This window comes from Oncorhynchus masou, chromosome 5, assembly GCF_036934945.1.
Source record: "Oncorhynchus masou masou isolate Uvic2021 chromosome 5, UVic_Omas_1.1, whole genome shotgun sequence".
Lineage (NCBI taxonomy): Eukaryota > Metazoa > Chordata > Actinopteri > Salmoniformes > Salmonidae > Oncorhynchus > Oncorhynchus masou.
The window spans coordinates 91,039,712-91,063,864 of NC_088216.1; the positions used below are offsets into that span (position 1 = coordinate 91,039,712).

Consider the following 24,153-nt stretch of genomic DNA (forward strand, 5'->3'; position numbering starts at 1 on the left):
GCCTCCACTCTTCTGGGAAGGCTTTCCACTAGATGTTGGAACATTGCTGCTACAACAGCCTCCACTCTTCTGGGAAGGCTTTCCACTAGATGTTGGAACATTGCTGCTATAACAGCCTCCACTCTTCTGGGAAGGCTTTCCACTAGATGTTGGAACATTGCTGCTATTACAGCCTCCACTCTTCTGGGAAGGCTTTCCACTAGATGTAGGAACATTGCTGAGGGGACTTGCTTCCATTCAGCCACAAGAGCCTTAGTGAGGTCGGGCACTGATGTTGAGTGATTAGGCCTGGCTCGCAGTCGGCGTTCCAATTCATCCCGAAGGTGTTCGATGAGTTCGAGATCAGGACTCTGTGCAGGCCAGTTAATTTCTTCCACACTGATCGTAACAAACCATTTCTATATGGACCTCGCTTTGTGCACGGGGGCATTGTCATGCTGAAACAGGAAAGGGCCTTCCCCAAACTGTTGCCACAAAGTTGGAAACACAGAATTGTCTAGAATGTCGTTGTATGCTGTAGCGTTAAGATTTCCCTTCACTGGAACTAAGGGGTCTAGCCCGAACCATGAAAAACAGCCCCAGACCATTATTCCTCCTCCACCAAACTTTAGTCTGCCTGCATTGGGGCAGAAAGCATTGTTTTGGCCAAACCCAGATTTGTCCATCGGACTGCCAGATGGTGAAGCGTGAATTATCACTCTAGAGAACGCGTTTCCACTCCAGAGTCAAATGGTGGCGAGCTTTCCACCACTCCAGCCGACGCTTGGCATTGCATATGGTGATCTTAGGCTTGCGTGTGGCTGCTCAGCCATAGAAAACCATTTCATGATGTTTCCGACTAACAATTCATGTGCTGACATTGTTTAGAGGCAGTTTGGAACTCGGAAGTGCAGTTGCCATACCAGGCTGTAATACAGCCCGACAGTGCTAATACAGTGCTTCTGTAAAGGTTTGTCAGGGTTTTGAGTGACAAGACACATTTCTTCAGCCTCCTGAGGTTGAAGAGGCGCTGTTACGCATTCTTCACCACACTGTCTGTGTGGGTGGACCATTTCGGTATGTCTGTGATATGTACTCTAAGGAACTTAACTTTCCATCTTCTCCACTGCTGTCCCTTCGATGTGGATACGGGGGTTCGCCCTCTGCGGTTTCCTGAAGTCTACGATCATCTTTGTTTTGTTGACGTTGAGTGAGAGGTTGTTTTCCTGACCGCACACTCCGAGTGCCCTTACCTCCTCCCTGTAGGCCGTCTCGTTGTTGTTGGTGATCAAGCCCACTACTGTTGTCATCTGCAAACTTGATGATTGAGTTGGAGGCATGCATGGCCACGCAGTCATGGGTGAACAAGGAGTACAGGAGAGGGCTCAGAACGCACCCTTGTGGGGCCCCAGTGTTGGAGTGTCAGCAAAGTGGAGATGGTGTTTCCTGCCTTCACCACAGGGGGGGTGGGTCAGAAAGTCCAGGACCCAATTGCACAGCTCCGGGTTAAGACCCAGGGCCTCCAGCTTGATGATGAGCTTGGAGGGTACTATGGTGTTGAATGCTGAGCTGTAGTCAATGAACAGCATTCTTACATAGGTAATCCTCTTGTCCAGATGGGATAGAGCAGTGTGCAGTGTGATGGCAAATTCATCGTCTGTGGGCTTGTTTGGGCGGTATGCAAACTGAAGTGGGTCTAGGGTGGCAGGTAAGGTGGCGGTAAGGTGGAGGTGATATGATCCTTGACTAGTCTCTCAAAGCACTTCATGATGACAGAAGTGAGTGCTATGGGGCGGTAGTCATTTAGTTCAGTTATCTTTACCTTCTTGGGTGCAAGAACAATGATGGCCATCTTGAAGCAATAGACTGGGATATAGAATGACTGAATATGTCCGTAAACACATCAGGCAGCTGGTCTGCGCATGCCGTCTGGGCTGGCAGCCTTGCAAGGGTTAACACGTTTAAGTGTTTTACTCACGTCGGCCACGGAGAAGGAGAGGGGTGGGCATGGTCATTGTTAACGGGCCGCGACAGTGACACTGTAAAATCCTCGTAGTGGGCAAAGAAGGTGTTTAGTTTGTCTGGAAGCAAGACGTCGGTGTCCCTGACGTGGCTGGTTTTCTTTTTGTGGTCCTGGAGACCCTGCCACATACGTCTCATGTCTGAGCTGACTCCACTTTGTTTCTATACGGACGTTTTGCCTGTTTGATTGCCTTGCGGAGGGAATAACTACTGTTTATATTCAGCCATATTCCCAGACCTCTTGCCATGGTTAAATGCTGTGGTTTGTGCTTTCAGTTTTGCGCGAATGACACCATCCATCCACAGTTTCTGGTTAGGGTAGGTTTTAAGTCACAGTGGGTAAAACATCTCTAATGCTGTTTATAAACTCAGTCAGCGTATAGATCAATGTCGTCCTCAGAAGCTGACCGGGAACATATTCCAGTCCGCATGATCAAAACAATCTTGAAGCGTGGCATCCGATTGGTCAGACCAGCGTTCAATGATTCTCCTCACTGGTACATCCTGTTTGAGTTTCTGCCTATAGGACAGTAGGCGCAAGATGGCGTCATGGTCAGATTTGCCGAAGGGAGGGTGGGGGATGGATTTGTATGCATGGCGGAGGTAGGAGTAGCACTGGTCGAGTGTATTACCCCCGCACGTAGTGTAATCAATGTGCTGATAGAATTTAGGTAGCCTTATTCTCAAATTTGCTTTGTTAAAATCCCCAGCTACAATAAATGCAGCCTCAGGATGTTCCAGTTTGCATAGAATCCAGTGAAGTTCCTTGGGGCCGTCTTGGTGTCTGCTTGAAGGGAGATGTACACAGCAGTGATTATAACTGACAAGAATTCTCTTTGTAGGTAAAATGGCATTTGATTGTAAGGAATTCTAGGTTGGGTGACCAGAAGGACTTGAGTTCCTGTACGTTACGATTAAACCATGAGTCTTTATTCATGAAGCCCCCCTGCCCTTCCTCTTCCCAGAGAGGTGTTTATCTCTGTCGGCACGATGCATGGAGGCTGAACCGAGACATGTTTCCATGAAACAGAGCATGTTACAGTCTCTGATGTCTGGAAGGAAACCCTTGCTCGAATTTCATCTACCTTGATGTCAAGAGGCTGGACATTGGCGAGTAGTATATTCGGGAGCGGTGGAAGATGTGCACGTCCTCGGACCAGGAGGCCGCTCTGTCTGCCCCTTCTGCGGCTCTGTTGTTTTGGGTTACAGGGATCTGATCCATTGTCCTGGGTGGTGGTCTGAACAGAGGTTCTGATTCGGGAAACTTGTATTCCTGGTCGTAATGTTGGTAAGTTGACGTTGCTCTAATATCCAATAGTTCCTCCCTATGTAATAAGACCTAAGATTTTCTGGGGTAACAATGTAAGAAATAATCCATTAAAAACTAAATACATAGTTTCCTAAGGACTCGAAGCGAGGCGACCATCTCTGTTGGCGTCATCTTGCATATGGAGATTGCATAGCTGTGTGCTCAACGGGTGTGGCTGAAATAGCTGAATCCACTAATTTTGAGGCGTGTCCACATACTTTTGTATATATAGTGTCATTGCAATCTAAACCCAACCTTCATTTACTCATTGAAACACACTGAGAATCCAAACTCAGTTTTAGACCAGACTGACTCCTATTTTCACTTTGTAATCAATTTTGACACTAGAATAAATGTTTCTGACCATTTTCAAAAGGATTTAGTTGTGTTTTTTTGAGGGGCAGTTGCTCTTGTTGAGCAGCTAATTAGTATAATCAGTGTTAAATTGGGATTGGACTGAAAACCCACAGGACTGTAGATCTCCAGGGAGAGGATTGGACAACCCTGATCTAGACGATCTAAGCATTGAGGATAATAATGTGAAGGGATTTCATATGAATGTTTGTGCTGAACCACCAGGTAACTCCATCACAACCATCCCAGTGGGGGCGTTCAACGGCATCCCCAACCTGGAGTCCATCAACCTGGGAAAGAATAAGCTGACAACTGCTGGAATCGCCCCACACACCTTCAAAGTAAGAGTCTTTCCTTCAAAATAAGAGTGCTTCACAAGCATTTCCACACGCCTTGAAAGTATGAATCTCACCTTCATAATACAAGTCTTTCTCTTCTGGCATCAGCTCGCACGCTTTCTAAGTAAGAGTTACACTGCATCAATGCTAGGTATGTTAATAGCACCACTCTGGATCGCATGGTGCTACAGAGGGTGGTGAGGACAGCCCAGTACATCACTGGAACCGAGCTCCCTGCCATCCAGGAACTCTTTTTATCAGGCTGTGTGAAAGGAAGGCCTGGAAAATAATTAAAGACTCCAACCAAGACATAGACTGTTCTCTCTGCTTGGTGTCAAGACTTGCTTATCAAATCTTACACCAACAGGCTCCTGAACAGCTTATGTCGCCGAGCCATAAGACTAAATGGCTAACAAAATGGCTACCTGGACTATTTGCATTGACCCCTTAGTTTATTACTAGTTATTCATATGTTTGGCACTGACTCTCTTGAACAGACTCAATGTACACTCACTGGTCTCTAATCACACACTTACATTCTACACTGACTCTCCAACACACACACACACACACACACACACACACACACACACACACACACACACACACACACACACACACACACACACACACACACACACACATATTGACTCAGACATGCAAACACCGCTGCTACTCTTTGTTTGTTATCCCCCTACATGTACATATTGTGTTCAGGACAAAAAGTGAATTGCTTTGCCATTTTTTTAGCAGTATTACATTAGTGCCTCGTTGCAAACAGGATGCATGTTTTGGAATATTTTTATTCTGTACAGGCTTCCATCTTTTCACTCTGTTATTTGGGTTAGTATTGTGGATTAACTAAAATGTTGTTGATCCATCTTCAGTTGTCTCCCATCACAGTCATGAACTAACTGTTTGTCACCATTAGCCTCATGGTGAAATCCCTGAGCAGTTTCCTTCCTCTCTGGCAACTGAGTTAGGAAGGACGCCTGTATCTAGTGACTGTGTGTGTTGATAATAACTTCACCATGCTCAAATGGATATTCAATATCTGCTTTTTGTATTTTTACCCATCTACCAACCTGGGCTCTTCTTTGCGAGGCATTGGAAAACCTCCCTGTTCTTTGTGGTTGAATCTGTGTTTCAAATACACTGCTCGGCTGAGGGACCTGACAGATAATTGTATGTCTGGGTACAGAGATGAGGTAGTCATTCATTTAAAAAACCATATCAAACACTATTACTGCACAGAGTCTATTCAACTGATTATGGGACTTGTTAAGATACTTTTTTCCCCCTGAACTTATTTAGGTTTGCCATAACAAAAGGGTTGAATACTTATTGACCCAAGACATTTTATCTTTTCAGTTTTTATGAATTAGTGCAATTTCAAAAAACACTCCGCTTTCACATTATGGGTTGTCATTGTGTGTAGTCCTGTGACAAACATCTCAAATCCCTTTTAAATTCAGGATGGAACATTTTAACCATGTTTTGTATGCTAAACATTTTTTTGGGGAAGATTATATTATTTTATACTAATATGCTCAGAGAAATATTTTGTTAAAATAATACAAAATATCTATATTTTTAAAAGACGGGTCAAAATGATTGGATCTCCTGTTTTCTACATTATACTGCCCTTAAGAGGATCACGACACTGAGCCTTTTTCTCAAATGTTTTATGAGATTGGAAAACAGAGATCTTAGACCATTCCTCTCTACAGAATCTTCACAGATCCTTGATATCCTTTGTCTGCTCTTATGAACTGCACTCTTCAACGACTGAAGGTCAATGTGATTCAAATCCAGAGACTGTTGATTTTGTGGTCAACTAAACATTTCCTTGTGGATTCTGTTTGCTTAGGGTTATTATCTTGCTGGAAGTTTCAGCCTCCTGGTTGAAGCCAACCAGGTTTTTGTCTCTGTTTTACTCCAAGTGCTGTTAAGTATGTTTTTCTTCTCTATTTCCAAGGTCCCTTAAGGTGAGAATCTAGAGAGAGTCAGGACGTTTCTATAACAAAAATATAGTTTGATTTTGTTAACAAGAAACTCCCTATCGTGACAGGAGTGCCAACATCGACAGTTTTCTTTCCAAACCACACCCACCCACTGCTACGGGTCACACTCACCCACTGCTACGGGTCACACCCACCCACTGCTACGGGTCACACTCACCCACTGCTACGGGTCACACTCACCCACTGCTACGGGTCACACCCACCCACTGCTACGGGTCACACCCACCCACTGCTACGGTTCACACCCACCCACTGCTACGGTTCACACCCACCCACTGCTACGGGTCACACCCACCCACTGCTACGGTTCACACCCACCCACTGCTACGGTTCACACCCACCCACTGCTACGGTTCACACCCACCCACCGCTACGGGTCACACCCACACACTGCTACGGGTCAAGCACACCCACTGCTACGGGTCAAGCACACCCACTGCTACGGGTCACACCCACCCACCGTTACGGGTCACGCCCACCCACCTCTACGGGTCGCGCCCACCCACCGTTACGGGTCGCGCCCACCCACCGTTACGGGTCGCACCCACCCACCGTTACGGGTCGCACCCACCCACCGTTACGGGTCGCGCCCACACACCGCTACGGGTCACGCCCACCCACCGCTACGGGTCACGCCCACCCACCGCTACGGGTCACGCCCACCCACCGCTACGGGTCACGCCCACCCACCGCTACGGGTCACGCCCACCCACCGCTACGGTCACACCCACCCACCACTACGGGTCACACCCACCCACTACTACAGGTCACCCCCACCCACTGCTACGGTCACGCCCACCCACTGCTACGGGTCACACCCACCCACTACTACAGGTCACCCCCACCCACTGCTACGGTCACGCCCACCCACTGCTACGGGTCACACCCACCCACTACTACAGGTCACCCCCACCCAAAGTATTAAGTAACTGTTTCCACTATGACAGAATAACAGATTATTATCCATTACTATTACATGTCAATGATACATGTTTATTGATCTACTTTATTAGCCAATACTATGTTTATTAAAGGATCGGACCCCTTTTTTCGATTTTCTCCTAAAATGACACCCAAATCTTACTGCCTGTAGCTCACGACCTACAATGACATACCCAAATCTAACTGCCTGTAGCTCAGGACCTAAAATGACATACCCAAATCTAACTGCCTGTAGCTCAGGACCTGGAGCAAGGATATGCATTTTCTTGGTACCATTTGAAAGGAAACACTTTCAAGTTTGCGGAAATGTGAAATTAATGTTGGAGAATATAACACATTAGATCTGGTACAAGATAATACAATGAAAAAACCATGCCGTGTTTTGTATTTTTTCTGAACCATCTTTGAAATGCAAGAGAAAGGCCGTAATGTATTATTCCAGCCCTTTTGCAATTTAGTCCTTGGCCACTAGAGGTAGCAGTGTATGTGCAAAGTTTTCAACTGATCCAATGAACCATTACATTTCTGTTCAACATGTTGTATCAAGTCTGCCTAATTGGTTTATTAGTAACTTTTCAAGTTCATAACTGTGCCCTATCCTCAAACGATAGCATGGTATTCGTTCACTGTAATAGCTACTGTAAATTGGATAGTGCAGTTCGATTAACAATAATTTAAGCTTTCTTCCCATATCAGATATGTCTATGTCCTGGGAAATGTTCTTGTTACTTACAACCTCATGCTAATCACATTAGCATAGAGGTTAACTTTATTGTCCATTTACTATTACATGTCAACGAAACAACTGACATTGATTGTCTAGCTTTCGCAACACCCCGGCGCTCGCGTGCACACAGACACACAGACCTTGTTAATGTTTGTTGTTCAGGGCCTGAAGTTCCTGAGCCGTCTTTACCTGGACAACAACCTCCTAGAGAAGGTCCTACCAGACTTCCCATCAACACTACAGGAGCTGAAGATCAACGAGAATCACCTCAAAGGGATCGAAGAGAACAGCTTCCAAGGTAGTACAAAGAAATAACTCATTTGCTTGCTGCTACTTACTGGATATAAATACAAATTATTTTTCAAACTTCTTTTGGGGGTGTTTCAGGCCATATAGTGCTTCAATCTAAAATACGTCGACAACAGAAACATACATAATTGTTATTGGAAGAGTCTCAAACTATAAACAAACTCAGGTAGACGTTTTTATAGGAAAATATTTTAATTTCTGTGTAATTTCTCGAAGGTCTGAGCGACCTGTTGACCTTGGAGTTGGAGGGGAATCTCCTGAGTGAAGGCAACGTGGATCCTCTAGCTTTCAGACCCCTCTCCCAGCTCTCCTACCTCCGTCTGGGCAGAAACCACTTCAGGACCATCCCCCAGGGCTTGCCCCCATCTCTACTGGTGAGCTTTTATACATTTTGTAGAAAAACCTTGGATAAATCTAAGGTACATTTTGTAGTTCCTCAATGTATTTGGCAAACAAAAAGTACCCATTTGAAACTGCCTATTTCTCAGGCCCAGAAACTAGAATATGCATATAATTGTCAGATGGAGGATAGAAAACACTCTAAAGTTTCCAAAACTGTTAAAATATTGTCAGTGAGTAAAACAGAACTGATATTGCAGGTGAAAACCTGAGGAAAATCCAACAAGGAAGTGCTGTTTTTCCTGAAAGCTCTCTGTTCCATTGGATGCCTCGCCTCCATTCAAAGGGATATCAACCAGATTCCTTTTTCCTATGGCTTCAAGGTGTGAGCAGTCTTTAGACATAGTTTCAGGCTTTTATTTTGAAAAATGAGTGAGAAAGAACCCAGAGTTTTTCATGCGCAGCAGCCATTTTCTCTCTCTCTCCTATGGAAGAAGCTACATTCCGGTTGACAAATTATCGATTATATATTGTAAAAACAACCCAAGGTTTGATTATAAAAAACATTTGACATCTTTCTAGGCACTTTATGGATACTATTTGGAATTTTCGTCTGCGATGTCGTGACCGCTCGAGCCTGAGGATTTCTGAACATAACAGGCCAAACAATTGGAGGTATTAAAGGCAAGGCACCATGCAGGCCAGGAAGGAGTGGCTCTGTCAGACATTTTCTCCTTAAAACTACCACTGAGGTCTGTCTGTGGGGAAACAATCTGAACAAACATACCAACGATGGCTAACCCAAACAGTCAGGCTGACCACAGACATGGAGGCCTGCTTCAAATAACACCCAGTATAACATGTTCAATAACAACAGCTATGTATGTGGAGTATACACGAGAGGAACGAAGGGTCTCATCAGAGCATCTCTCCCAGAGAAACGAAGGGTCTCATCAGAGCATCTCTCCCAGAGAAACGAAGGGTCTCATCAGAGCATCTCTCCCAGAGAAACGAAGGGTCTCATCAGAGCATCTCTCCCAGAGAAACAAAGGGTCTCATCAGAGCATCTCTCCCAGTGGAAACGAAGGGTCTCATCAGAGCATCTCTCCCAGTGGAAACGAAGGGTCTCATCAGAGCATCTCTCCCAGAGGAAACGAAGGGTCTCATCAGAGCATCTCTCCCAGAGGAAACGAAGGGTCTCATCAGAGCATCTCTCCCAGAGAAACGAAGGGTCTCATCAGAGCATCTCTCCCAGAGAAACAAAGGGTCTCATCAGAGCATCTCTCCCAGAGAAACGAAGGGTCTCATCAGAGCATCTCTCCCAGTGGAAACGAAGGGTCTCATCAGAGCATCTCTCCCAGAGGAAACGAAGGGTCTCATCAGAGCATCTCTCCCAGAGAAACGAAGGGTCTCATCAGAGCATCTCTCCCAGAGAAACAAAGGGTCTCATCAGAGCATCTCTCCCAGAGAAACGAAGGGTCTCATCAGAGCATCTCTCCCAGAGAAACAAAGGGTCTCATCAGAGCATCTCTCCCAGAGAAACAAAGGGTCTCATCAGAGCATCTCCATTCTTCATTGTATCATTCTGTTTCTTTGCAGGAGGTTTATCTTGAGAACAACCTGATAGAAGAGATATCTGACTCTGTCTTCAACCAAACCACCAACCTGAACGTGATCTCACTGAGACACAACAGACTGGAGGAGTCTAGGATTGCACCTCTAGCATGGATCAACCACAAGTAAGAAAACAGTAAGATCTCACAAGTCTTCCTTTTTTCTCATCAATAAATCTTACAGGGAATAACATTCCTTTCCTTTCTCTTTCATGTGTTGGCTCTTTCTCTCTCTCGCTCTCTCCACACACACACACACACACACACACACACACACACACACACACACACACACACACACACACACACACACACACACACACACACACACACACACACACACACACACACACACACACACCCCATCCATCCATCAGGAACCTGGAGTCCATTGACCTGTCCTACAACCGTCTGTACCTGGTCCCATCCTACCTGCCCAGAGCTCTGGTCCACCTGGTCTTGGTAGGGAACCAGATTGAGAGGATCCCAGGTATTTACCATCGAGGACAAGTGTTTCAATGAATACTTCTTAAGTACTTATCTTCTGGGAATACAAATGTTCATCTTGTTGTATGTTTTAATACAGGGTTTGTGTTTGCCCACATGGAGCCGGGCATAGAGTACCTGTACCTGTCCCATAACAAGCTGGATGGGGAGGGAGTGGAGCCACAGTCCTTCTTGGGCACCTATACCTCCATGACAGAGCTGTGTTTAGACCACAACCAGCTCATAACGGTTCCCCCTGGTATCAACCAGATGAGCACTCTGCACTTCCTGCGCCTCAATAACAACAACATTAGGTATTGGATTGTTACTGTACATTGGCGTAAATGTTTATAAAATCACCGTTTCACCATGTGCTATTTCAATAGCTACACTGACTGCAGTAAAAAACAATTAGTAATTTATCCCAAGATGATGAAGTAACAATATTCAAGTGATTGATCATTGAGTAGCAGGGCTGTAATAACCTAGTGACAGGGCTATAATAACCTAGTGACAGGGCTATAATAACCGAGTAGCAGGGCTATAATAACCGAGTGGCAGGACTATAATAACCTAGTGACAGGGCTATAATAACCGAGTGACAGGACTATAATAACCGAGTGACCTGGCTATAATAACCTAGTGACAGGGCTATAATAACCGAGTGGCAGGACTATAATAACCTAGTGACAGGGCTATAATAACCTAGTGACAGGGCTATAATAACCTAGTGACAGGGCTATAATAACCTAGTGACAGGGCTATAATAACCGAGTGGCAGGACTATAATAACCTAGTGACAGGGCTATAATAACCAAGTGACCTGGCTATAATAACCAAGTGACAGGGCTGTAATAACCGAGTGGCAGGGCTATAATAACCGAGTGACAGGGCTGTAATAACCCAGTGACAGGGCTATAATAACCGAGTGACAGGACTATAATAACCGAGTGACAGGGCTGTAATAACCTAGTGACAGGGCTATAATAACCTAGTGACAGGGCTATAATAACCTAGTGACAGGGCTATAATAACCTAGTGACAGGGCTATAATAACCTAGTGACAGGGCTGTAATAACCTAGTGACAGGGCTATAATAACCGAGTGACAGGACTATAATAACCGAGTGACAGGGCTATAATAACCTAGTGACAGGGCTATAATAACCGAGTGACAGGGCTATAATAACCGAGTGACAGGGCTGTAATAACCGAGTGACAGGGCTATAATAACCGAGTGACAGGGCTATAATAACCGAGTGACAGGGCTATAATAACCTAGTGACAGGGCTATAATAACCTAGTGACAGGGCTATAATAACCTAGTGACAGGGCTATAATAACCTAGTGACAGGGCTATAATAACCTAGTGACAGGGCTATAATAACCTAGTGACAGGGCTATAATAACCGAGTGACAGGGCTATAATAACCTAGTGACAGGGCTATAATAACCTAGTGACAGGGCTATAATAACCTAGTGACAGGGCTATAATAACCTAGTGACAGGGCTATAATAACCTAGTGACAGGGCTATAATAACCTAGTGACAGGGCTATAATAACCTAGTGACAGGGCTATAATAACCTAGTGGCAGGGCTATAATAACTGAGTGGCAGAACCATATGTGCAGATCTGAACCTTCAGTGCTAAACCTTTCTGATCCGTTTGTAGTTTTGGGAGAGGAACATGATTTGAGTTGGCCTTCACAGTACACAGAAGATTTTTCAATTCAAGAGTATTGACTTCTCCACGTCCAATACAGAGTATAGGTAGTGACAGGGCTGTAATAACCGAGTGACAGGGCTATCTACAGAGTATAGGTAAACACTTCATGCTGTACAATCAATTCACCTTTTCAACATCTTACAGGACGTTTGCAGAGGACGCTTTCTGTGACCCCGAGAACGACCAGGACGCTAACATATTGACGCTGCGTCTGGAGAACAACTACATCGACCCCAGGAAGATCTCTTCCTGCGCCTTCTCCTGCGTCCGCTCCTACTCCAGCATCGTCTTGAAACCTCAGTGGACCAAGTAACATGCGTCTTTTTAACGCTGTTATTTTTGACTAAAAGTCCAGGAAAATGTAACTAAATCACCAGCTGTGTTGAAACCTCGGTGGATGAAGTCACATGCTTCTAACATTAACAACAACATAACATAACAAACATACCCTTTAGCACCTTCTCTTTAGGCACTCCTGTAGATCTGAAAGGTGTAAACAATATGGCTACATTTCCACACATCCAATCAGAAGGCAAGATCACGTAATTACCATATTGGTTCAGCCCAATCACAAAGGAAGAATAAATTACGATGATCCTCTCAGATGGAGAGGAAATGCCTGGAAGTCAGCCTGCGTATTCTGTCTGTTATTCTAGTAAAAAGACAAAACCAAAGAAACGGTCACTGGCCGTGTCCCGAAATCTGTCAGGTACGGGTTGTTACAGTATATCAAGAAAATGTCACTAAATCACCAGCCTCCGACTGTGTCTCAATATCACAACCTGCTACGCATGTTAATGTATTGTAAAGAAAAAGGGGAAACATTCTGCTATGAGAATGTAAACACACTGTATGTACCTTCCATGTCTCAGTGTTTTTATTCATCTTTATTAAACTGGTTGTTGTTTTTTACCGTGGACGAAAAATGTCTTGGCGATTTGAGGCTCAACTTCTTGGGCTTTTTCCTGAAACCTTTAATTTAAAGATTGAAGAGTTACACCCATTGTAGAACAACGTAAGTCAATCAAAAGCCCTGAGGCTGGATCTGGGTGTAACGTTGGGTGAGTGATGACGGAGGAGTCAAACGTGAATGGGAAAAACGCTTTAATGTCCTTCAAAACATAACAGGTCCAAACATGGGTGAGTGTCCTAAAACACTGGTGATAAACAAACCCAAAACCTTGTTACAAACACTGGACAACGAAAACCCCAAAACAAACACGATACATCACCAAACGTAACAATCAACAAGCACAAACACCAGCGGGCAGAACAAACTTAAATAACACCCATCCCAAAACCCCAACAAGGAACAGGTGAAAACAATCAGACAGAAACAAACTTAAATAACACCCATCCCAAAACCCCAACAAGGAACAGGTGAAAACAATCAGACAGAAACAAACTTAAATAACACCCATCCCAAAACCCCAACAAGGAACAGGTGAAAACAATCAGACAGAAACAAACTTAAATAACACCCATCCCAAAACCCCAACAAGGAACAGGTGAAAACAATGAGACAGAAACAAACTTAAATAACACCCATCCCAAAACCCCAACAAGGAACAGGTGAAAACAATGAGACAGAAACAAACTTAAATAACACCCATCCCAAAACCCCAACAAGGAACAGGTGAAAACAATCAGACAGAAACAAACTAAAAGGAAAAGGGGATCGGTGGCAGCTAGTAGACCTGCGACGACGACCGCCGAGCGCCACCCGAACAGGAAGGGGAGCCAACTTCAGTGGTATTCGTGACACTGGGCTGCTTTTGAAATGGCACACTATACCCTATACAGTGCACTACTTTAGACCAGGGCCCATAGGGGATAGGGTGCACTACTTTAGACCAGGGCCCATAGGGGATAGGTTGCACTACTTTAGACCAGGGCCCATAGGGGATAGGGTGCACTACTTTAGACCAGGGCCCATAGGGGATAGGGTGCACTACTTTAGACCAGGGCCCATAGGGGATAGGGTGCACTACTTTAGACCAGGGCCCATAGGGGATAGGGTGCACTACTTTAGACCAGGGCCCATAGGGGATAGGGTGCACTACTTTAGACCAGGGCCCATAGGGGATAGGGTGCACTACTTTAGACCAGGCCCCATAGGAGATAGGGTGCACTACTTTAGACCAGGGCCCATAGGGGATAGGGTGCACTACTTTAGACCAGGGCCCATAGGGGATAGGGTGCACTACTTTAGACCAGGCCCATAGGGGATAGGGTGCACTACTTTAGACCAGGCCCCATAGGAGATAGGGTGCACTACTTTAGACCAGTGCCCATAGGGGATAGGGTGCACTACTTTAGACCAGGCCCCATAGGAGATAGGGTGCACTACTTTAGACCAGGGCCCATAGGGGATAGGGTGCACTACTTTAGACCAGGCCCATAGGGGATAGGGTGCACTACTTTAGACCAGGGCCAATAGGGGATAGGGTGCACTACTTTAGACCAGGCCCATAGGGGATAGGGTGCACTACTTTAGACCAGGACCCATAGGGGATAGGGTGCACTACTTTAGACCAGGACCCATAGGGGATAGGGTGCACTACTTTAGACCAGGACCCATAGGGGATAGGGTGCACTACTTTAGAGCAGGGCCCATAGGGGATAGGGTGCACTACTTTAGACCAGGGCCCATAGGGGATAGGGTGCACTACTTTAGACCAGGACCCATAGGGGATAGGGTGCACTACTTTAGACCAGGGCCCATAGGGGATAGGGTGCACTACTTTAGACCAGGCCCATAGGGGATAGGGTGCACTACTTTAGACCAGGCCCCATAGGAGATAGGGTGCACTACTTTAGACCAGTGCCCATAGGGGATAGGGTGCACTACTTTAGACCAGGCCCATAGGAGATAGGGTGCACTACTTTAGACCAGGGCCCATAGGGGATAGGGTGCACTACTTTAGACCAGGCCCATAGGGGATAGGGTGCACTACTTTAGACCAGGGCCAATAGGGGATAGGGTGCACTACTTTAGACCAGGCCCATAGGGGATAGGGTGCACTACTTTAGACCAGGACCCATAGGGGATAGGGTGCACTACTTTAGACCAGGACCCATAGGGGATAGGGTGCACTACTTTAGACCAGGACCCATAGGGGATAGGGTGCACTACTTTAGAGCAGGGCCCATAGGGGATAGTGTGCACTACTTTAGACCAGGGCCCATAGGGGATAGGGTGCACTACTTTAGACCAGGCCCATAGGGGATAGGGTGCACTACTTTAGACCAGGCCCATAGGGGATAGGGTGCACTACTTTAGACCAGGGCCCATAGGGGATAGGGTGCACTACTTTAGACCAGGCCCATAGGGGATAGGGTGCACTACTTTAGACCAGGCCCATAGGGGATAGGGTGCACTACTTTAGACCAGGCCCATAGGGGATAGGGTGCACTACTTTAGACCAGGGCCCATAGGGGATAGGGTGCACTACTTTAGACCAGGCCCATAGGGGATAGGGTGCACTACTTTAGACCAGGCCCATAGGGGATAGGGTGCACTTCTTTAGACCAGGCCCATAGGGGATAGGATGCACTACTTTAGAAAAGGCCCATAGGGGTTTGTGTGCACTACTTTAGACCAGGGCCCATAGGGGATAGGGTGCACTACTTTAGACCAGGCCCATAGGGGATAGGGTTAAATGAATTGCTGGTGACGGAGGGTTACAATAAGGACGTAACAGAGATCAAAACTTTATTAGTCACATGCGTCGAATACAAAAAGTGTAGACCTCACTGTGAAATGCTGACTGACCAGCCCTTAACCAACAGTGTAGACCTCACAGTGAAATGCTGACTGACCAGCCCTTAACCAACAGGTGTAGACCTCACAGTGAAATGCTGACTGACCAGCCCTTAACCAACAGTGTAGACCTCACTGTGAAATGCTGACTGACCAGCCCTTAACCAACAGTGTAGACATCACTGTGAAATGCTGAATGACCAGCCCTTAACCAACAGTGTAGACCTCACAGTGAAATGCTGAATGATCAGCCCTTAACCAACAGTGTAGACCTCACAGTGAAATGCTGACTGACCAGCCCTTAACCAACAGTGTAGACCTCACTGTGAAATGCTGACTGACCAGCCCTTAACCAACAGTGTAGACCTCACTGTGAAATGCTGACTGACCAGCCCTTAACCAACAGTGTAGACATCACTGTGAAATGCTGAATGACCAGCCCTTAACCAACAGTGTAGACCTCACTGTGAAATGCTGACTGACCAGCCCTTAACCAACAGTGTAGACCTCACAGTGAAATGCTGACTGACCAGCCCTTAACCAACAGTGTAGACCTCTGTCAGGATTTGGCCAGGGTGGTTCCGGGTTTTGGTCAGTAGATGTCCCCATTGTGCTTTTTGTCCCTATGTTTTTCCCTTGATTCCCATTATTATTTGCACCTGTGTCTCGTTTCCCCTGATTGTATTTAAACCCTTTGTTTCCCTCAGTTCTGTGCTCTGTGTTTGTATGTTAGCACCCTGCCCTAGTGTTCTGTGTGCTCTTGTCGATTCCGGGTGAAGTTCTTGTGGTATTCTGTTTTTTGTTTTTGTTTATTTTTTGGTGAGTTTCTTTTGAGGTCTTTTTGTGTTTTTCCTACCACCTTTTGGATTTGCCATTTTTTGCATTTTAGGATTTTTTCTTTATTAAATACACCGTCTTAAGTACTGCTGTGTCTGCCTCATCTTCTGGGTTCTGCTGTCTATTCGTGGCTCAGTTGGTTAAGTGACTGTTTCTCACTCCGGAGACCCAGGTTCGAAACCGGGTCCTGACAGAAACACAGAGCCAAAAATGAACCCAGAGGCAGCCAGTTCCCAGGACCTTTTTGCCACGCTGTCCCACCACCAGGAGACTGTCCAACGCCACGAAGCCGCCCTGGTTCAGCAAGAGGCCTTAATGGCTAGACATTCTCATCTTCTGTCGGAGATGCTGACTTCCATTAAGAAAATATCTGATCGACTTACCCCGGCAACAGTTTCCGTCCCAGTACCTCAGGTTCACGTACCCATGGCAGTTAACCCCCTGGCTGAACCTCGTCCTCCACCTCCCCAACGGTTCTCAGGTGATCCAAGTGCTTGTAAAGGCTTTCTCACTCAATGTTCTCTCTCCTTTGAGCTGCAACCCTCGTCGTTTCCCACCGACCGGTCTAAGATCGCATATATCATCACCCTGCTGTCGGAAAAAGCCCTGGCCTGGGCTACTGCCGTGTGGGATGCCCATAGTTCCTGCTGTGCCAGCTACTCTGCCTTTGCTGAGGAATTCAAACGAGTGTTTCAAGGCCCAAGCAGTGGTTCTGACTCAGCCAAACAGCTCCTGACTCTCCATCAAGGTTGGCGCAGCGTGACGGACTATGCCATCCAGTTCCGCACGGTGGCAGCAGCGAGTGGCTGGAACAACGAGGCGCTCACGGTGTGCTTTCTGAAAGGCCTTTCCGACACTATCCAAGATGAACTGGCCACTCGGGAACCACCGGACAATCTCGAGTCCCTGATCAAGTTGGCCTCACGCATTGACCAGCGTCTGAGAGAGAGAGAACTCAACCGTAGACCTCTAGCCCCTATCAGTCCCAGCTCCGAGTCCCCACCTTTATCATCGCTGGCTCCACCGGAACCCATGCAGATTGGACGCATCTCCCAGGCTGAGAGAGACCGCCGGATGAGGGAGCGACGCTGTCTATATTGCGGCAAACCGGGCCATTTCCGTTCCACGTGTCCCGGGCTCCAGGGAAACGCTCTGTCCCGTACAGACCGGGGGAACTGTAACGGGAAACATAACCTCCTCCCATCCGTCCAACTCCCGTCTGCTCATTCCAGTCACCCTCTCCTGGGACAACCACAAGCTTCACCTTCAAGCCTTGGTAGACTCTGGAGCCGCAGGTAACTTCATGGATGGTGTCTGGGCGAAGGAGAATGGCGTTCCCTCTGAACCTCTAAGTGACCCCATGAGGGTTACTACATTGGATGGAAGCCCTTTGGGATCTGGACTTGTCACTCATGTCAGTACCTCCTTGAGACTTTCAGTTTCACAACACCAGGAATTGATGAACTTTCATTTGATCTCCTGTTCCGAGTTCCCTCTCGTCCTTGGATACCCCTGGCTTCACAGCCATAACCCTCACATCGACTGGTCTGTGGGCACTATCAAGCAGTGGGGTCCTACGTGCCAAGCTACTTGTATTTTCCAGAATTCCCCGAGTTCTACTCCCGAGTCTTTAGAATCCATCGACCTGACCCGAGTTCCCGAGTGTTACCATGACCTCAAACTGGTGTTTAGCAAACAGAGGGCCACCATGCTACCACCCCATAGATCTTACGATTGCCCCATCGACCTGTTTCCGGGCACTTGCCCCCCAGGGGTCGGATCTTTTCCCTATCTCCACCCGAACGAGCTGCTATGGATACCTACATCAAGGACTCTCTGGAAGCAGGCCTCATGCGTCCATCAACCTCCCCGGCGGGAGCAGGGTTTTTCTTTGTGGCCAAGAAAGATGGTGGATTACGTCCTTGCATCGACTACCGGGGACTCAATGACATAACCGTCCGTAACCGTTACCCGCTACCCCTTATGGCCACAGCCTTCGAGCTGCTCCAGGAAGCAGTTGTTTTCACTAAGCTTGACCTGCGGAACGCATACCATCTTGTGCGGATCAGACCTGGTGACGAGTGGAAGACCGCTTTCAACACGCCTACTGGTCACTATGAATACTTGGTGATGCCCTTCGGCCTGACCAACGCCCCAGCGGTGTTCCAAGCGCTCATAAACGATGTGCTTAGGGATATGCTTAACATATTTGTGTTCGTTTACTTGGATGACATCCTCATCTTTTCGAGCTCCCTTCAAGAACACACTAAGCATGTCAGACAAGTACTCAAACGCCTCCTGGACAGCCATCTGTACGTTAAGCCGGAAAAATGTGAATTCCATTCATCCCGAGTACAATTCCTGGGATTTGTAGTGGAACCCGGTCGAGTCCAAATGGACCCTAGGAAGGTAGGGGCGGTAGCGGATTGGCCCACCCCCAAATCCGTTAAGGATGTTCAGCGTTTCCTGGGCTTCACAAACTTTTACCGCAAGTTCATCAAGAACTTCAGTTTGGTGGCAGCTCCTCTCTCAGCTTTAACCAAAGGTGGCAATGCAAGGTTTTTGTGGGGAAGAGAAGCTGAGACGGCCTTCCAAGGACTCAAGCAGCGCGTCCTCTCTGCTCCCATCCTGATACTACCGACTACGGATGAACCATTTGTGGTGGAGGTAGACGCATCAGAGGTTGGTGTTGGAGCTGTCCTGTCTCAGAGGGGTGAAGACAAGAAGCTTCATCCGTGCGCTTTCTTCTCACACCGGCTTACCCCGACTGAGAGGAACTACGATGTGGGGGATCGTGAACTCCTAGCGGTTAAGATGGCATTGAAGGAATGGAGACACTGGCTCGAGGGGGCTTCTCACCCGTTTCAAGTGCTTACGGACCACAAAAATCTGGAGTATATCCAGCAGGCGAAGCGATTGAACTCTAGACAAGCTAGATGGTCTCTTTTCTTCAATCGATTCCAGTTTATCCTCACCTATCGGCCCGGGTCGAAGAATCTCAAACCGGATGCCCTGTCCCGAGTCTACGCTCCTGCCATTCGAGATGACACGGACATGCCTGTCCTTCCTGCTGCTAAGATTGTGGCTCCGATCTCGTGGCAAGTTGAGGATACCGTGAGACGTGCTCAAGCTAGCGAACCGGACCCTAAAGGAGGCCCTGCCAATCGGTTGTTTGTCCCCAAGGCAGTGAGGACTCAGGTCCTTCTGTGGGGGCACTCCTCTCGCCTCACCTGTCATCCGGGCGTAGGTCGCACCTTGGAGTTCATCCAGCGTAAGTTCTGGTGGCCTACCATAAGAGAAGACGTTGCCACTTTCGTCAATGCCTGCCCCGTGTGCTGCCAGGGCAAATCTTCTCACCTCCGCCCTCAAGGACTCCTTCACCCTTTACCTGTTCCCCACAGACCCTGGTCCCATATCTCATTGGACTTTATTACTGGACTTCCTCCATCCCATGGCAATACTACTATCCTAGTCATAATCGACAGGTTTTCAAAGGCGGCCAGGTTCGTCCCTCTGACTAAGTTACCTTCTGCCAAGGAAACGGCTGAGTTGGTAATTAATCATGTGTTCCGAGTCTTCGGCATTCCTCAAGATGTGGTTTCTGACAGAGGTCCCCAGTTCGCCTCAAGGTTTTGGAAGGCCTTCTGCCAACTCATGGGGGCTTCTGCCAGTCTATCTTCAGGGTACCATCCGGAGTCCAACGGCCAAACAGAGAGGATGAATCAAGAGCTGGAAACCACCCTCCGATGTATGACTCGTGACAACCCGTCCACATGGTCATCCTTTATTGTTTGGGCCGAATACGCGCACAACACCTTGCGCTCCTCCTCCACTGGTATGTCCCCGCACGAGTGTCAGTTTGGCTATGCTCCTCCATTGTTCCCGGACCAGGAGGCAGAAGTCAGAGTGCCTTCAGCCTTGAGGTTCGTCAGACGCTGTCGGCTTATGTGGAGGAAGACCCGTCTTAATCTGATGCGTTCCTCACAGAGGTATCAACAACAAGCCAACAGACGTCGCCGTCCCGGGCCTACCCTGAGAGTCTGGCTTTCCACAAGAGACTTACCTCTACGGGTGGAGTCTCGCAAGCTGTCCCAAAAATACATCGGTCCCTTCAAGGTTGCCAGGAGAGTTAACCCAGTTTCTTATCGCCTACACTTACCCAGATCCCTTAAGATTAATCCCACATTTCATGTGTCATTGTTAAAACCTGTTGTTTTTTCTCCCCTTGTCCCGGCAGACAGACCTCCCCCTCCGCCTCGTGTCATTGGAGGCCAGCCGGCTTATACCGTCCACCGGATACTGGATTCCCGCCGGGTGCAGCGGTCCTGGCAGTATCTGGTGGACTGGGAAGGCTACGGTCCTGAGGAGCGCTCCTGGGTTCCTGCCAAAGACATCCTGGACCCTGACCTCATTCGTCAGTTCAGGGTCCTCCACCCTGAGAGAGCTGGTAGGAACGTCAGGAGCCGTTCCTAGGGGGGGGATTCTGTCAGGATTTGGCCAGGGTGGTTCCGGGTTTTGGTCAGTAGATGTCCCCATTGTGCTTTTTGTCCCTATGTTTTTCCCTTGATTCCCATTATTATTTGCACCTGTGTCTCGTTTCCCCTGATTGTATTTAAACCCTTTGTTTCCCTCAGTTCTGTGCTCTGTGTTTGTATGTTAGCACCCTGCCCTAGTGTTCTGTGTGCTCTTGTCGATTCCGGGTGAAGTTCTTGTGGTATTCTGTTTTTTGTTTATTTTATGGTGAGTTTCTTTTGAGGTCTTTTTGTGTTTTTCCTACCACCTTTTGGATTTGCCATTTTTTGCATTTTAGGATTTTTTTCTTTATTAAATACACCGTCTTAAGTACTGCTGTGTCTGCCTCATCTTCTGGGTTCTGCTGTCTATTCGTGGCTCAGTTGGTTAAGTGACTGTTTCTCACTCCGGAGACCCAGGTTCGAAACCGGGTCCTGACAACCTCACTGTGAAATGCTGACTGACCAGCCCTTAACCAACAGGTGTAGACCTCACTGTGAAATGCTGACTGACCAGCCCTTAACAACAGTGTAGACCTCACTGTGAAATGCTGACTGACCAGCCCTTAACCAACAGGTGTAGACCTCACTGTGAAATGCTGACTGACCAGCCCTTAACCAACAGTGTAGACCTCACTGTGAAATGCTGACTGACCAGCCCTTAACCAACAGTGTAGACCTCACTGTGAAATGCTGACTGACCAGCCCTTAACCAACAGTGTAGACCTCACTGTGAAATGCGGACTGACCAGCCCTTAACCAACAGTGGAGTTCAAGAAAGAATTAAGAAAATATTTAGCAAATAGACTAAAGTAAAAAATAATAAAAAGTAACAATAAAATAACAATAACGAGGCTCTATACAGGGGGTACCGGTACAGAGTCAGTGTGGAGGCTATATACAGGGGGTACCGGTACAGAGTCAGTGTGGAGGCTATATACAGGGGGTACCAGTACAGAGTCAGTGTGGAGGCTATATACAGGGGGTACCGGTACAGAGTCAATGTGGAGACTATATACAGGGGGTACCGGTACAGAGTCAGTGTGGAGGCTATATACAGGGGGTACCGGTACAGAGTCAGTGTGGAGGCTATATACAGGGGGTACCGGTACAGAGTCAATGTGGAGACTATATACAGGGGGTACCGGTACAGAGTCAGTGTGGAGGCTATATACAGGGGGTACCGGTACAGAGTCAGTGTGGAGGCTATATACAGGGGGTACCGGTACAGAGTCAGTGTGGAGGCTATATACAGGGGGTACCAGTACAGAGTCAATGTGGAGGCTATATACAGGGTGTTACGGTACAGAGTCAATGTGGAGGCTATATACAGGGGGTACCAGTACAGAGTCAATGTGGAGGCTATATACAGGGGGTACCGGTACAGAGTCAATGTGGAGGCTATATACAGGGTGTTACGGTACAGAGTCAATGTGGAGGCTATATACAGGGGGTACCGGTACAGAGTCAGTGTGGAGGCTATATACAGGGGGTACCGGTACAGAGTCAGTGTGGAGGCTATATACAGGGGGTACCGGTACAGAGTCAGTGTGGAGGCTATATACAGGGGGTACCGGTACAGAGTCAATGTGGAGGCTATATACTGGGGGCACTGGTACCCAGTCAGTGTGGAGGCTATATACTGGGGGCACCGGTACCCAGTCAGTGTGCGGGGGTACATGTTAGAGGTAATTTGTACATGGAGGTGGGGATGAAGTGACTATACACAGATTATAAACAGTGAGTAGCAGCAGTGTACAAAAGGGAGGAGGGGTCAATATAAATAGTCCGGTGGCCATTTGATTAATTGTTCAGCAGTCTTATGGCTTGGGGATAGAAGCTGTCTAGGAGCCTTTTGTCCTAGACTTGGTGCTCTGTGCGGTAGCAGAGAAAACAGTTTATGGTTGAATGGAGTCTCTGACAATTTAAGGGGCCTTCCTCTGACACCGCCTATTATATAGTTCCTGGATGGCAGGAAGCTTGGCTCCAGTGACGTGTTGGGCCTTTCACACTACCGTCTGTAACGCCTTACGGTCAGATGCCGAGCAGTTTCCATACCAGGCGGTGATGCAACCGGTCAGGATGCTCTCGATGGTGCAGCTGTAGAACCGTTTGAGGATCTGGGGACCCATGCCAAATCTTTTCAGTCTCCTGAGGGGGAAAGGTGTTGTCGTCAGCCCCGTCAATGTTAATAGTGGCCTAGTTGGGCGTCTTTTCTAGGCGGTGTCAGAGGATCACTGGGGCCAAGCTTCCTGACATCCATGACCGATGTACTAGACGGTGTCAGAGGAAGGCCCCAATAATTGTCAAAGACTCTAGTCCATTAAGTCATGGACTGTTCTCTCTGCTACCGCACGGTGTGGTACCGGAGCGCCAAGTCTAGGACCAAAAGGCTCCGTAACAGCTTCTACCCCCAAGCCATAAGATTGCTGAATAGCTAATCAAATAGCCACCTGCACTGTTTACGTTGACACCCCTCTATTTGTTTTTACACTGCTGCTACTCGCTGTGTATTACCTGTGCATAGTCATTTTACCCCCACCTACTCGACGAACCTGTACTCCCACACATTTACTCGGTACCGGTACCCCCTGTATATAGCCTCGTTATTGTTATTTTGTGTTTTTATAATTTTTTACATTAGTTTAATTGGTAAATATTTTCTTAAATCATCTTGAACTGCATTGTTGGTTAATAAGGGCTTGTCAGTAACAATTTCAAGGTAAGGTCTACACCTGTTGTATTTGTTTCAAGGTATTCGGTTGTATTCGGCCCTTATTTATGCACGCCCAATTTTTCAGTTTTTGATTTGTTAAAAAAGTTTGAAATATCCAATAAATGTCGTTCCACTTCATGATTGTGTCCCACCTGTTG

The 24,153-nt window shown here is 47.3% G+C and overlaps 1 protein-coding gene across 2 annotated transcripts in view; it reads left to right on the top strand.

Annotated features, from left to right (window-relative positions):
- The window catches only part of LOC135540438 (extracellular matrix protein 2-like), a 36,375-nt gene extending 23,290 nt beyond the window's left edge, over positions 1-13,085 (top strand). For both annotated transcript variants that reach the window (XM_064967065.1, XM_064967066.1), the window contains exons 5-11: positions 3,890-4,005; positions 7,858-7,993; positions 8,221-8,378; positions 9,943-10,082; positions 10,334-10,446; positions 10,543-10,756; positions 12,313-13,085. In XM_064967065.1, the coding sequence (XP_064823137.1) occupies positions 3,890-4,005; positions 7,858-7,993; positions 8,221-8,378; positions 9,943-10,082; positions 10,334-10,446; positions 10,543-10,756; positions 12,313-12,481 (1,046 nt within the window). In that variant the 3' untranslated portion in view covers positions 12,482-13,085. The remainder of the gene's footprint in view (positions 1-3,889; positions 4,006-7,857; positions 7,994-8,220; positions 8,379-9,942; positions 10,083-10,333; positions 10,447-10,542; positions 10,757-12,312) is intronic.
- The last annotated feature ends 11,068 nt before the right edge of the window (positions 13,086-24,153 follow it).